The sequence below is a fragment of the Rhipicephalus sanguineus genome, chromosome 1 (assembly GCF_013339695.2).
Source record: "Rhipicephalus sanguineus isolate Rsan-2018 chromosome 1, BIME_Rsan_1.4, whole genome shotgun sequence".
In the NCBI taxonomy this organism is placed as follows: domain Eukaryota; kingdom Metazoa; phylum Arthropoda; class Arachnida; order Ixodida; family Ixodidae; genus Rhipicephalus; species Rhipicephalus sanguineus.
Genome location: NC_051176.1, coordinates 174,038,300 through 174,051,194, shown reverse-complemented (window position 1 = coordinate 174,051,194; position 12,895 = coordinate 174,038,300). Strand labels below are relative to the sequence as shown.

The 12,895-nt window shown below is 41.5% G+C and overlaps 1 protein-coding gene across 1 annotated transcript in view; it reads right to left on the bottom strand.

Moving 5' to 3' along the window:
- The window catches only part of LOC119402577 (ribosomal RNA processing protein 36 homolog), a 29,924-nt gene extending 28,482 nt beyond the window's left edge, over positions 1-1,442 (bottom strand). The window contains exons 1-5 of the mRNA XM_037669722.2: positions 1,235-1,442; positions 1,126-1,141; positions 1,002-1,062; positions 761-832; positions 414-480 (exon numbers count right to left, since the gene is read on the bottom strand). Coding sequence (XP_037525650.1) covers positions 414-480; positions 761-832; positions 1,002-1,062; positions 1,126-1,141; positions 1,235-1,303 — 285 coding nt within the window. The 5' untranslated portion in view covers positions 1,304-1,442. The remainder of the gene's footprint in view (positions 1-413; positions 481-760; positions 833-1,001; positions 1,063-1,125; positions 1,142-1,234) is intronic.
- Positions 1,443-12,895: the final 11,453 nt, after the last annotated feature.

Below are 12,895 nucleotides of genomic sequence, written 5' to 3'. Positions count from 1 at the left end.
ACTCACAAAACACAACGAATCATCTTGTCCCCTCTGTTGTGTGCTCCCAGCTCATGCATCATGCTGGAGGTCTGACAAAAGGCAGCACATGCACTAACATTAAGGGATTGTGATATCTGCTAACAATTAAACGTCTTTTGAATGCCAACAGAAATAGGAAGGGTGACATCTGCTAAGAATTAAATGCCGCTTGAGTGATCTGCTCCCAGAGCCCATTAAGTCTGTTGCCGTGCCCACTGTAGCTGCTCCTAATGTATGCAGAGTGCCTCTATGCTTTATTCGCTCTCACATTGTCCACTGTCTAGAGAGTGAATTCTATTTTATGAGGCAAATCAGGTACGTGCAATGGAAAAGTTTGCTGTTCAAATTCAACAATTCCATTCTAATATGATGTAACAATGCAACATGCCTACCTTTTTTTTGGCCTGAAAGACTTCCCTATAGACAGGAACTTGTTGCTTGGCAGTCATCTCTCGTGGCCTGAAAAAACAAATGCATGCTTGTTATACAAGATCTTCACACAGCATGTCATCTGCATACAGCAACACCAACATGATATTGCGGAACGCATTATCAGATGCACACTTATGCAAGAAAAAAAAAGTGACTTTATTCCCAGCTACTTTAATGGCCACTCCACAGTTTTACAGCACACATACTTCAATATGCGGTACTTTGCTCATTCAAGACTTACATAAAACAAAATGCTTTAGTTACTTTGCGTCAGGCATGAGTAAACTTTTGTACTGAAATCACTCACCGGTTCTTGTTGTCTCGCGTAAAATTCCGATTCGGTTTCTTGCGGTCCAAGCCGAAAACAGCTTCTTTATACCTGCACCGACACACATATACACACATGCGCGCATACGGTGAGGTGATGTGTAGTAACCACGACTTTAGCACATAAACAAGCATTCCACATACAAGTTTATTATTTTTGTTACACAAAAAATAAATTGGAGCGGTTGTGGATTTATGCGATAATAGGTAAGCGAACTTACATCTTCAAACCAATCTTCTCTTTCAGAGCCTGAAGCTCTTCGAAAGACATAGCCGACAGATCTGGAACACATAAAACGACTCATCAGTCAACCTGGATCCTTCGACATTCAGCCGTAGACTCACCATTTCTGATTTCTCCCTAGTGAGTTTCAGATGAAGCCATGTATTAGTGTTTACGTCATTAAAAAAAAAAAACACACACAGAAAGCGCTTAGACACAAACATCACATACCTCACTTTTATCTTCCAGCTCCAGTTTATCTCCAGAGAAAGAACACGCGCTATCCGTTACGTCACCCATGTTTTCTTCGCACAGATGACGCCTATGCCTGCCACACGTTTGCCTGTACTACAAGCGGTTACCTGTGCAGCTACCGCAGATTTTTATGCATAAACTCGATGCCGCGAACCGAACTTGCTTCTCCACCACATGGCTTGCACATGGTATGGCTTGGCTGCTTGGAAGGCTTGGCTTGGCCGGCTTGGCCGCTATGCAATGCTATGCATGCTCCTCCGCGGATTTGAAGAATTTGAAGTGTTTGAAGTCCCGGTTGGTCCCGGTCGGTGCAATCTTTGCGCGCGATTTGCTGTCAGACAGCAAACCGCGCGCATTTCACTACATACAGTCATACAGTCTCTGTATGTAGTGAAATGTTGTAAGCGTACCTTTACCGGGCTGTTCGTTGGTTGAAGGCCGGGGCGTTGCGTGCTGAAATTCTTCGAGGAGCGTTGTTGTGCAACAGTCCGGAAAACAGTCTTGGACAGTAACTAGTCAGCAGTTACTAGTAACGCGTTACCGGTAACTAGTTACTTCTTTCAGTAACTTTAACTGTGCGTTGTGCAACAGTCCAGAAAACAGTCTTGGGCAGTAACTAGTCAGTCGTTACTAGTAACGCGTTACCGGTAATTGGTTACGTTCAGTAACACTTAACTGTGACTAGTTGCTTTAAATTTAGAGGAAATTTCCCTGGCCTAATTGTCTGTTCGTTTCATTTTGTTGTCTTAACATATAAATTAACCCCTCGGAAAAAGTTCCCCTTCTTTCGTTCATAAATATGTAACACTGTTACTTTTTTTACACAGCAACAGTAACAGCAAATACCGCTACAGTTACTTCCTTTTTTTTATAAAAGAAATATCCAACAGAATCACTCGTGAAAGGCCGACGTACAGTTCGCGCTTTCCACTTTTTCGAACTTTCTTCTTTCCCATGCCCCTCTTTCCTTTCCACAGCTCCCCTCACAGTTTAGGAGAGGAGGTCGATTCTTAGAGTGTACACTCCAAGAAAAGAGCGAGTAAAAAGGGTGTCTTTTTGTCCTACAACGATAATCATCATCTTGCTTTTAATCTTAAATACTGGATTGTGTGAACCCAGCACAGGACAAGGAAAGAACACAGATGCACAGGACTTCGTTTGTACTGTGTCAAACGCTATCCAGTCTTTAAGATTATGAACCAACTAGCCCAGCAATGAATTTTGTTAGGTCATCTACCTTGCTTGCGTTTCCTTTCTCGAAAATTCGTCGCTCGCCACTCTGCCGTTCATGAGCGGCGCTGGCTAACACTCCCAGGGATTACATGTACAGAAATACCGAATGAAGGGGATGGGAAAGCGCCTTCTGTCGTAGCTCAATTATTCTAGGGACCGTAGCTCAATTGGTAGAGCACTGGACGCGTAATTCGAAGGTTGTGGGTTCAGATCCTGCCGACGGAAATGGTGATATTTAGCTCACTTTAATTCACTTCATTTTACATCATAATTACTACTCTACACTTGTAGACAATTAATTTCCAGGCACTATGCTTTTCTTGACCTAACTGTTCGCTGGATTCATTTGGTTGTGTCTAACAAAAAAACGAGGCCCTCAAAAAAATTCCTTTTCTTTCATTAAAGCCATACTTTTGAGACCACTGTGGTTTCTAGAGCCACAAAGTTCTATGAACATTGGACTTAGCGCGAGATACTTTCACCAAGGCTTATCTTTTTTTTTGTGAGTGTTTTAATCACGTTTGCTGCAAAATGAACATTTACCTTCTACAGCTAAGACGTGCCTTAGTTAAGTGTCATTACTGTGTTTTAGTACAGAACTTCAGTGCGTGATACATTGAGTAAATCTAAGATTTTTTTTTTTTATTTTTGAGTAGTGTTTATTCCAATCAGTTTTCTGCGTCATGTGTTGCTGCAGGTTGCATGCCGTAATTGTACATTGTACAGATTAACGTTTCTGTGAAGTCCTCGTTCTGGGCACGCCTACAGTTTTATAAAGTGTCATTGCTATTAGAAGATATTCGTGATAGTCAATGAGAAAGCTAGTCTGTTTTTGCATCATGCGAATTGCTGTCAATTGTTGCAAATATGCTATTCTGTGCAAATGTGTGTGTATTCCTTGTGCCAGACATTTGTTCACTTTTGTTCTGTTCCTTTAGTTAAATTTGTGATATTGCAGTTCACGTATAAGTGTAGTCCTTTCCTTCTAGTAATTTCAATTTCCCTCAAAAAAGCATGTTAACATCACTGTGTATTAGGTGGACAAGTTAACTAACTGTGCTCCAGTACTGATGCCAGAATTAACATATACTCTTTCTGTTCTGTTATTTTCAATTCTTGCTGGTCCTTATGGGCTTTTGACTAATGTGTTCATACTCAAATTAGGGCTTGCTGGGCCAAATGTTTTTTTGCACACAGTTGACGTGTTCTTGCAGTATGCTTTTAATAAAAATGCCGTGCTTCTGCTGTTCATGTACAAGTCTGTGTCTCAGTCAGACAGCCATGAAATGCTGAACAAGTTTTATTAAGAGGCTTACATGCTTCATTTGGTTTCACATTAATAAGCTTAATATTAACGGTGACGACCGTTTGAGTTAACACACAGTGCCTATTATTATGCATATTTCAACCTATTTTGTGCATTTGGAAGCTGTATATTTTTATTTCTAATGACTGTGTACAAATTCAATTTAAATTAAATGTGCTTCTTCTGTGGATGTTCGTGTCCAGAGTTAATATGATGTCACCAATGCAACCATTACCAGAAAGGCTGTGCTATGACAACATATTAGCTTCGGACACAAAATCCACAGCAGGAGCACATTCAACAGCTTCCACAGCATGCGTGGCACACTCAACATATTTAAAGAGCCCCCGACACCAAAATTGAAACCTTGAGATGTTAGTGTTGTTTGATGTGATTGTGGCGAACGTTGCCTCTAAGGCATTTTAATTTAGTCTTAAAGTAAGCGTGAGTGCTCACCCGAGTTGAGAGTACCTTGCGACATCGCCACTATTATGACGTAGATGAAGGCCCCGTGTGACATTCCACTAGAAAAGCGAGTATTGTCGACATCGCAGAAGATTCGGGGGGCACACACAAAACCACGACTGGCACCCGACGAGGGCTACTGATCCTCGCCTCTCTCGCTCTGTTGTCGGGCTGCTTATGCCAGGAATGCTTTTCTTTTACATGCTCTTAACAGGCTTGACTCATACTGAAGCACCCACATCGTTTCATTCTTTACCATGCCCCCCCCCCCCCCCCCCCGATTTGAAAACTGCACTGTCAGCGTCACTAAAGCTTGACCACACGTGGTCTCAGGTGCTCCCCCACTGTGGGGCACTAGTTTCTTACAATTTTAGGCAGACGTTTTGAAGTGATGCTAAAATTGGTCACAATTAAGGATGCTAGCATTAATTATATGATACGTTAGAGCATTTATGATTCAAATTCGGCATTACCAGACACAAGGCTACAAACTACAGTAAAAAAGTCGCAAACAAAAATTTCACTGTCGGGGATCTTTTAATGTACTACATTACATTGGTGTGCAGTCATCATAAATGTATAAAAACAGTTCCAAATTAATCAAATTAGCCAATTAACAATAATAATTGTTGGAGTTTAACGTCCCCAAACCACGATATGATTATGGGGGACGCTGCAGTGGAGGGCTTCGGAAATTTTCAACCACCCGGGGTTCTTTAATGTGCATTTAAATCCAAGTACACGGGCCTCAAGCATTTTCACCTCCATCGAAAATGTGGCCGCCACGACCGGGATTCGATCCCATGACCTTCGGGTCAGCACTCGGGCACCATAACCACTAGACTACCGTGGAGAGTTCAAATTAGCCAAAACAAGCATAATACAGGCAATGTATATTAAATCGAATAGTCATAACTTAGATATTACGCTTGTTAATATGAAACCAAATGATGCATGTAAGGCTTTAATGACTTCAGAAAATCCGGATTTATCAGAGATGTCCACATTTAAAATCCACCAAGTGTCCCCTGGATGTCTATGTCCAGATTTTCAAGTCCGGTGGACGTCCGAGAAATACTTGTTGAATATGTCCGATTTGCCTTCTTTTTCGCACAGGACGGTCCTTCAAATGGCCACCCTATGTCATCGGGGTATGTATGGATGTCCACCAGATATCGGGAACCGGCGCTGAACATCCTTTGGATGTACTGGAGAGAGTGATATGATGAATTTTTGGCCGAAACCAATTTGGCGCAGCTTCTCGAGCAGCTAAAACCTCACTTTGGAGCAGCAAATCAGCTTTTTGGAGCAGTTGCCAGTCACGCATTTTTGAACACAACTTTTTAAGTCGCTAAGCATGAGTAGGTTGCCATGTTTAATAAAATAAATATATGCACACATGCATGCATATTTGCAAATTATATCCAAAAAGGTGGAATTAACCCACTGCTTCCCGGTTTCCTGCCGACAGCCCTAAATTTCTACATATCCGTGACATCAGGCTACCTGACATTTCCTCGCAATACACATCTAATTTGCTATTCAGTGCAGATTTCCCTGATGCTTCAAGCTGCGTAAATTTCCCACTTGTATTCTTTTTAGCATCAAAAAGAACTTGCATTTCGATGACATCCACGCTTTCAATGCAACCTATAGGCGTTCGAGTTACGTTCGAGTACATGCTGTTGCACTTTATGGACACACTCGTTAGGCTTTTGGCTCTTTTGCAGTCAATAAAATAGAGGATTTAATAAATAATTGGTATCTCTAAATACCAACGACGCACAACACGAAATTTGCAAGAATTAAAGGATTCACATTTTATACAGAAAGATTCTTTAACTTGCACTTTTGCCTAAGTAGCAGCGCCGTTATACAGGGGTAGTGTTTCACCGTGCTATCCCAGCTAAATCCCATCGGCCACTGCAGCAGCTGGAATTGTTTATAAATCCTGTCCATTGTATGGTACTCCTTCATTGACCTTCATGAAATTTTTTTAGAAGTCTGAAGAAATAGCAATACAATTTTTTCTAAAATTATCTAACTCAAGCGAACGAAAGAAGGGGAATTTTTTCCAAAGGGCTTGTTTATATGTTACACACAACCAAACGAATCGAACAGACAATTAGGCCAGTGAAAGCATAGAGGACGTTAATTGTTAATTAATCTCACCGACGGATAGGGTGATTTTTTGTCGACTTTAATTCACTTTGATTTATGTCACAATTAGTATGTTGCAGTTTAAGACAACAATTAACATCCTCGATGCTTTCACTAGCCTAATTGTCTGTTCGATTCGTTTGGTCGTGTCTAACTAAAACGAAACATTCTAATTACATACGGGTATTGCTTACTGAAATTAATGCAATCAATCTTCCTATAAAAAGACTGGTCTCACAAAAAATTGTAATTTCACCGATTATTAGATTTTTTTCTGACTCCACAACATTCAGTGACAATTTTTATCTGACGACGGCTTAATTTCACAGTATAGGGTAGTTGATATTGTTTGGCGGTTCTCCATCCCTGCTGGAAAACTCAACACGGAGAGTTGAATTGAGTCTATACATGTAGTAGAGTGCTGAAATAAACCTTGCGGATATAAACTCCACATTTTGATCAAGACTATTATTTATACTATGTCAAGCTCTCGTACAACCTGCCAACTTACATGATTAGTACATGAGATGGCGGCATGCACTGTGTGCATGTCTTTGCAGCTCAAGATGGTTGCAATGGCCAATGTTGTAGCACAAATGGCGTTTAGGCATGAACATTATTGCTGCGGTTTACTTGCTCATCACCATTAGCTCAATCAAATAATGTTCTCTGTTGAGTACATAGTTATTGGCCTTGAGAGGTTCTTTTCAACCACACAGCTTCCATCCATCTACTCCAATGACAACTAAAAATTACAACGGTAACTTAAATATGTATGTTTTGAGCAACCGCCATCATTTCTTTTTCATCCAAAAAACTGCGAAAATGTCTTGGCGTGTGCGCTCGGAGCAAATTACGCGAATTTTGCTGAAATGTAGCAAGGTGTAGCAGGTTTAACCAGTTTAACCTCTTAGCGCAATTTGGCGCAGCAATCTAATCACTGTGGGGATTATTTGTGGTCCATTTGCCCCCCCCCCCCCCCCCTCCTATTCTTTTTAATGCTGTGGTTTTTACCTACAACTGAGATTTTTTTTTTCAAAGGTTTTGAACTGGACGTCAATTGCTCATTCATGGCTCTCATTCAGTGGGCAATATGAACTGAGTTGCAGCTGAAACCTGCTCTTTGGGCAGCGGAAGCCTTGAAGGGGGAAGGAAGGGAGGGAGGGTGTTCACGATGAACCATGTACTCTTTTGCTTCTCTCTTCTTTTCTATGTGGTATTTGCCACAGTGGCTCTTTGTATTGTTTTTTAACACCTACTCCCTCCTTTTTTTTTCTCACCTGCTAGCATGCCCATGAGTAGCGGGGACACAGTCTGCTGGAAGTAAGCGTCGACCGTGTCCAATCAGAAGTTCTTGAGTTACATTTCCCGCGCTTTCTGTTTAACCATTTACAGGGTCTGTGCATCATAACACTTTTTACTGCAATCAGTAACATCTGTTTTCCTTGTGGGTGGCCAAACGTTTGTACAGACACGCGTGTAGATCTGTACATCTACTGTACATGGCACTCGTATTGATGCGTGCGCGTTACTGTGACCGACCAAGCATTATCTCTCGTGCTTGGTATGCCTCAACAAACTTGCATTTACGCTTACAGCCAATTTCAGTGAATTCGAACCAGTGTTTTATTTCAGCCGCAATAAAGTCTGCCCGATGTGGCCGTTCGGTAGAGAGAGAGCGCAGCAAATCCCACAGAGGAGGGCGCAGCCGCAACTCAGTTAATATCGCTCGGCCAATCAGAGCAGCACGTGCATAATCGATTTCCTGTTCAAAGTCGCAGAAACAAAAATAGCTCTCCCACTGCCTTTTCTGCGCTCCTGGCATGCTTGATTCTGACATCGCCTTTATCGGGTCTTCGAAATTCCATAATTATTATCTTAGATTGCATGTGATCTTCCTTTATTTCTAAAGAAAACTTAACAAGTTTCTGTAAATTGGTCTTTTCAAAGTAACACTTAGCAGTGACAAGGTACTTCGCCCGCCTCAACAAAGAGTTTTGTGCTAACACAACAGGTGCACCTTACTGTCAGAGCACTTTTATTAAAAATCTGCAAAAAAAACCCCTGTTCCTTATATTGAAACATCCTGTATGTTTATATTGAAAACTTGAAATAAATTTCAGCACAAATCAAATTTGATTCCGATAAAGCGCTTACATTCTGGTACTCATGATCAAGTTTGAGGCTAAGTATCCCAATTTTGCATGCACAACTGATTGTTAAGGAAGGGCTCTTTTTGCCAGTCGAAAGCAGGAGCACAGCTGTTCTTAGCTCAGCCAGGTGTCTAGACTGGCATTTTATGCAAAATTAGCAGTGTTACATGGGAAGTTTGCACCACAACTGTTGCCTTCGAATGTGAAACTAGCAACAGAGTTTGGAATTTAAGTATGAACATGAACAAAATAATGCTTTTCACTGTGACTGTCAAGTTATAAACATACTGAATACATATCACAGTTTCATAATTAGAAAAGTTAACTAAAAATGTTTGTTGCATATTTCCTTTTTTTCTCAGAAATTCTACTTGCCATAGCACATACACATAAGCTGCCAATGAAAGCAGCACTTGCACAGCTATGATAGTGCTTTTATTCAATTATTGGTATTTTTAGGTGCACTGTATAGGATGCAGCTGTAACAACTACAATGCATGTGACCTATGCATTATTAAGGGGCATAGGAGAACTTTCAAGACCGCATTAGAATGTTCAAGTTGACTTTGACAATGAAAAATATGCCAGTACCAAAATTAATTTAAGGCAATAACAGCGCGGAATATACACTATGAAAGTAAATGTGCAGAAGTATATTTGTGTGCACGCGTGTTTGCCTGTCAAAAAGCAGCACAACAATGCATTTAGTAAGTACTTACATGCTCCGTGAACATTCAGAATAAGGGAAGAATTCTTTATAAGTGCATTCTCAGGCACAAGTGACGACCTCTACTGAGCCACGTTGTGGAGTCCCTGGTGAGCTGTTTGAGCTAGAATGACAGACCCTGAGGCCATCCTAATGCTCTTCATTTTTGCATTGCTTCTGGCTACTTGCACATAAGCTATGGAATATATCAAAGGGGGTGTGTCCAGACAAGAACAAATATGAGGGCTCGATCACCATTCCCGATTTTGATGAAATTTGCTCTAGCTAGGGTTGGTTTTAGAACCAAAACAATGATTTCAAAGTTAGATTTGTGAAAAAAAAAAAAAAAAATTGTTCCCCTAAAAAGAAAATATAGAAATTTTGGCCGCAAGAAACACTTTATCACCCATTTGGCACTTTCAGAACTTTGAGCACACCTAGCGAAAAAACAGTGCACTTCTTGGCCACAGTAATTATTCCAATCAAAGAAAAAGTGAGATGCAATCTTTGGAATATCTTATTTCCCTTTGATGTCGAGGGGCTCTTGAGGAAGAAAATCACAACCATGGTAAATGGCACAAAATACCTATATTTCCGGAATTTATTGCTGCAGACAAGTCAAATGTAGGATAATAAAACTCGGTACATGTTGTCTTTGATATCCGAGCTTTTTTTTAAAAGTAATTTTCGTGGTTTTCGCACGGACCGTTATACTTCAAGATTGTGCTTTTTTAAATGTATGTGCTTTACCAAAAACGTCGAAGTTTGAAAATAGTTATCTCAAAAAGAGCATATTTATTTATTTTTTAAAAAATCTTTTGAAGTCAAGGACATCACCTACCATTCTGCATTTTAAAAAACAAAAAGAAAACATTGTGTTATTCGAGTTGCTAACAAGCTGTAATGTGTCAAATGTGACCAACTCAGCCTAGTGGCAGGACCATTAATTACGTGCTGCAAATTCGATGAAACTTGTTTAAAAGTAATTGTACCCGACATCATCACAAAGAGTTGGTAAAAAAGAATAATTGTGCCTAGATTGCATGGTGCGGTGAGCTTTGTCTTGCAATCTGCCACTTTGCAAACTTAAGCAGACGCTCCATGGTGGTGGGCGCTCACATTACATCACTGCGGCTTCGACTGGGCACGGACCACCGCTTGTGCATGAAAATGAAGTTCAGAGGGCGAATAAAATAAGGAATGTATTACTGTGAAAAGTGAAAGTTGTTAATTGCCAACATTCATTCATATCACACGAGAACTGTGCCGGTAGTTTGTAGTCAGCGCCTCCAGTGTTGCGCATATGTGTTGCTTCCTCTTTTACGATGACCTAAAAATAATTAGGTTTGCTCTATCAGCAGCAGATGGCACAGGAAGCAAGCCTGTGACACCTAAAGAAAGCTGTCATACAAGCCCACGCTGGTCGAACAACTCAAACTGGAGTTGTTCTGCTTCTCGTGCCAGAACACTGGTTTTAGCCGGGTGTTAGCAGAAGTGTGTCCAAGTCCTTTGTTTTATGAAAGTACCGCTGATACAATACTATAATCTTGCGTGTCTGCGGACATGATATTCAATACAAGCCGTATGTTTATCACGACATTTTGCGGTTTCAAGCTGTGGAGATAGGTTTAGCACAAAGCTTACCCTACGAGGCGACCGGGAAGGGACGCGACGTTCTCCACTGCCGCAGCGAACAAAGACGCTACGGCCGGGTTCGTCGATTCTCCGGCATGGCGCAGAAAAGGCACTCGAAGCAGGAGGTCAACAAACAACACGGGTTTATTAACCCAAGATGCAGCACAGTACGACAGTCACGGGCTTGCAGGCCGTAAAGGGAACTCCGCAAGACCGCTCGAGTGCGCTTGCCAGCGGCGCTACGACTATCACACAAAGGGTAGCAGTTGAGCACACGAACGAGAAGCCGCCTGCTAGAGCAGCGCGTCAACCCCTCGTGCTAGCCTGAGAGCATCTCACGCGGGCAAGCCAGCGCCAGACAGAAGTGAGCTCTAGGGGGAAGGGGGTTGTCACTGGCGGCCAATGAGGACAGGCGTTGCGCAGTGACGTAGGCTAGCGTGGTCACGTGGTGGCGCGAGCATTCTCAGGCAAGTTCGGACGCGTGGCTCGTGCAGGGAAGGCCAACGCATGGCTCGCACCGAGCAAAAAGGCCTGGCGGCGTAGCCATGGTAGCCATGTCACCGGTTAACGGCGGTCCCCGGTGCTCGAGCCGCGCGGGGCCAGCACACGCGCTAGCTGGGGAACGAGGCGCCAAAGGGGAGGGCACACTCAATTCCCACAAAGCATAGCAAAGGAAGAAATATATGCGTGCTGTCTTAAGGCGCTCACTACAAGATTACCGGCAGAGTTTTCGTTGCATAAAATTGACCTTGTTGGCAATTAACAACTTTTATTTTTCACAGTGACACGTTCCATATCTCATTCACCCTCTAAGCATTGTTTTCATGCGCAAGAGGAACTCACCAGCGATGCAAGTGCCTCGAGAGGCTGTTGCTACAGGTCATCTACTCAAGTTTGCCAAGCGGCTGAACACAAGACAAAGCTTGCCGCACTATGCAACCTGGCTGTGCACTTGTTGTTTTGGAACAGCTGCTTTGTGATGTCACATACAATAATTTTGAATAACTTGTATCCGATTTTCAGCACATAATTAATGGCGTGGCCACTAGGCTGAGCTGATCATATTTGACGTGGTATTCCTTGTTAGCAACTCAAATAATGCAACGCTTTTTACACAGAATGGTAGACAATGTCCTCGGCTTCAATCAGAAAAATTCTTAAAATAAGGTTAAAAATGGCCTTTATTCAAACTTCGAAATTTTTGGTAAACCATATAAGGTTTAGTACAATTTTGTAGCATTGCGGTGGGTGTGAAAACCACAAGAATTATTTTAAAAGAAAATGCAAATATGAAATCACTACATACTGAGTTCTATTATCCTCAGTTTAACTTAATTACAGCAATAAAGTCCTGAAATACAGGTATTTTGTGCCGATTACCATGTTTGTGATTTTTTTTTCCTCAAAAGACCTCGACAGAAAAGGGAAATAAGATACACCTAAGATTGCATTTCACTTTTTCTTTGATGGGAATAAATATTGTGACCAACAAGGCCACTGTATTTTCATTAGGTGTGTTCAAAGTTCAGAAATTGCGAAACTAGGGGAAAGGGTTTTTCGCAGCCAAATCTAAATTTGTATAATTTTTTTAGGCGAACAAACTTTTTTTTTGGTAAAACTAACTTCAAAGTCGTTCTGGGTCTAGAACCTGTGCCTGGAGTAAGTTTCATCAAAATCACAAATGATGATCAGGACCTTGTGTTCGTTCTTATGTAGACATACCTAAGGGGTAAACTGTAGGGCATTACACCATTAATGAGAGACAGCTTACTGCCTTCTAGCATACAACACGTTGCACCAACAGCTGTCAGCATCGCTATTGCTCAATAATCAGGCAAATTTCATTAACAAGTTGTACAATTTCCTTTTATACTCAATGCAGAAGTTACTGTCAAAATCATTATACACAGGTGGACACCATACTCAATTCAGAATAGACCAGTTTTTACACACGCCTACTGGTAAACTAATACTTGACA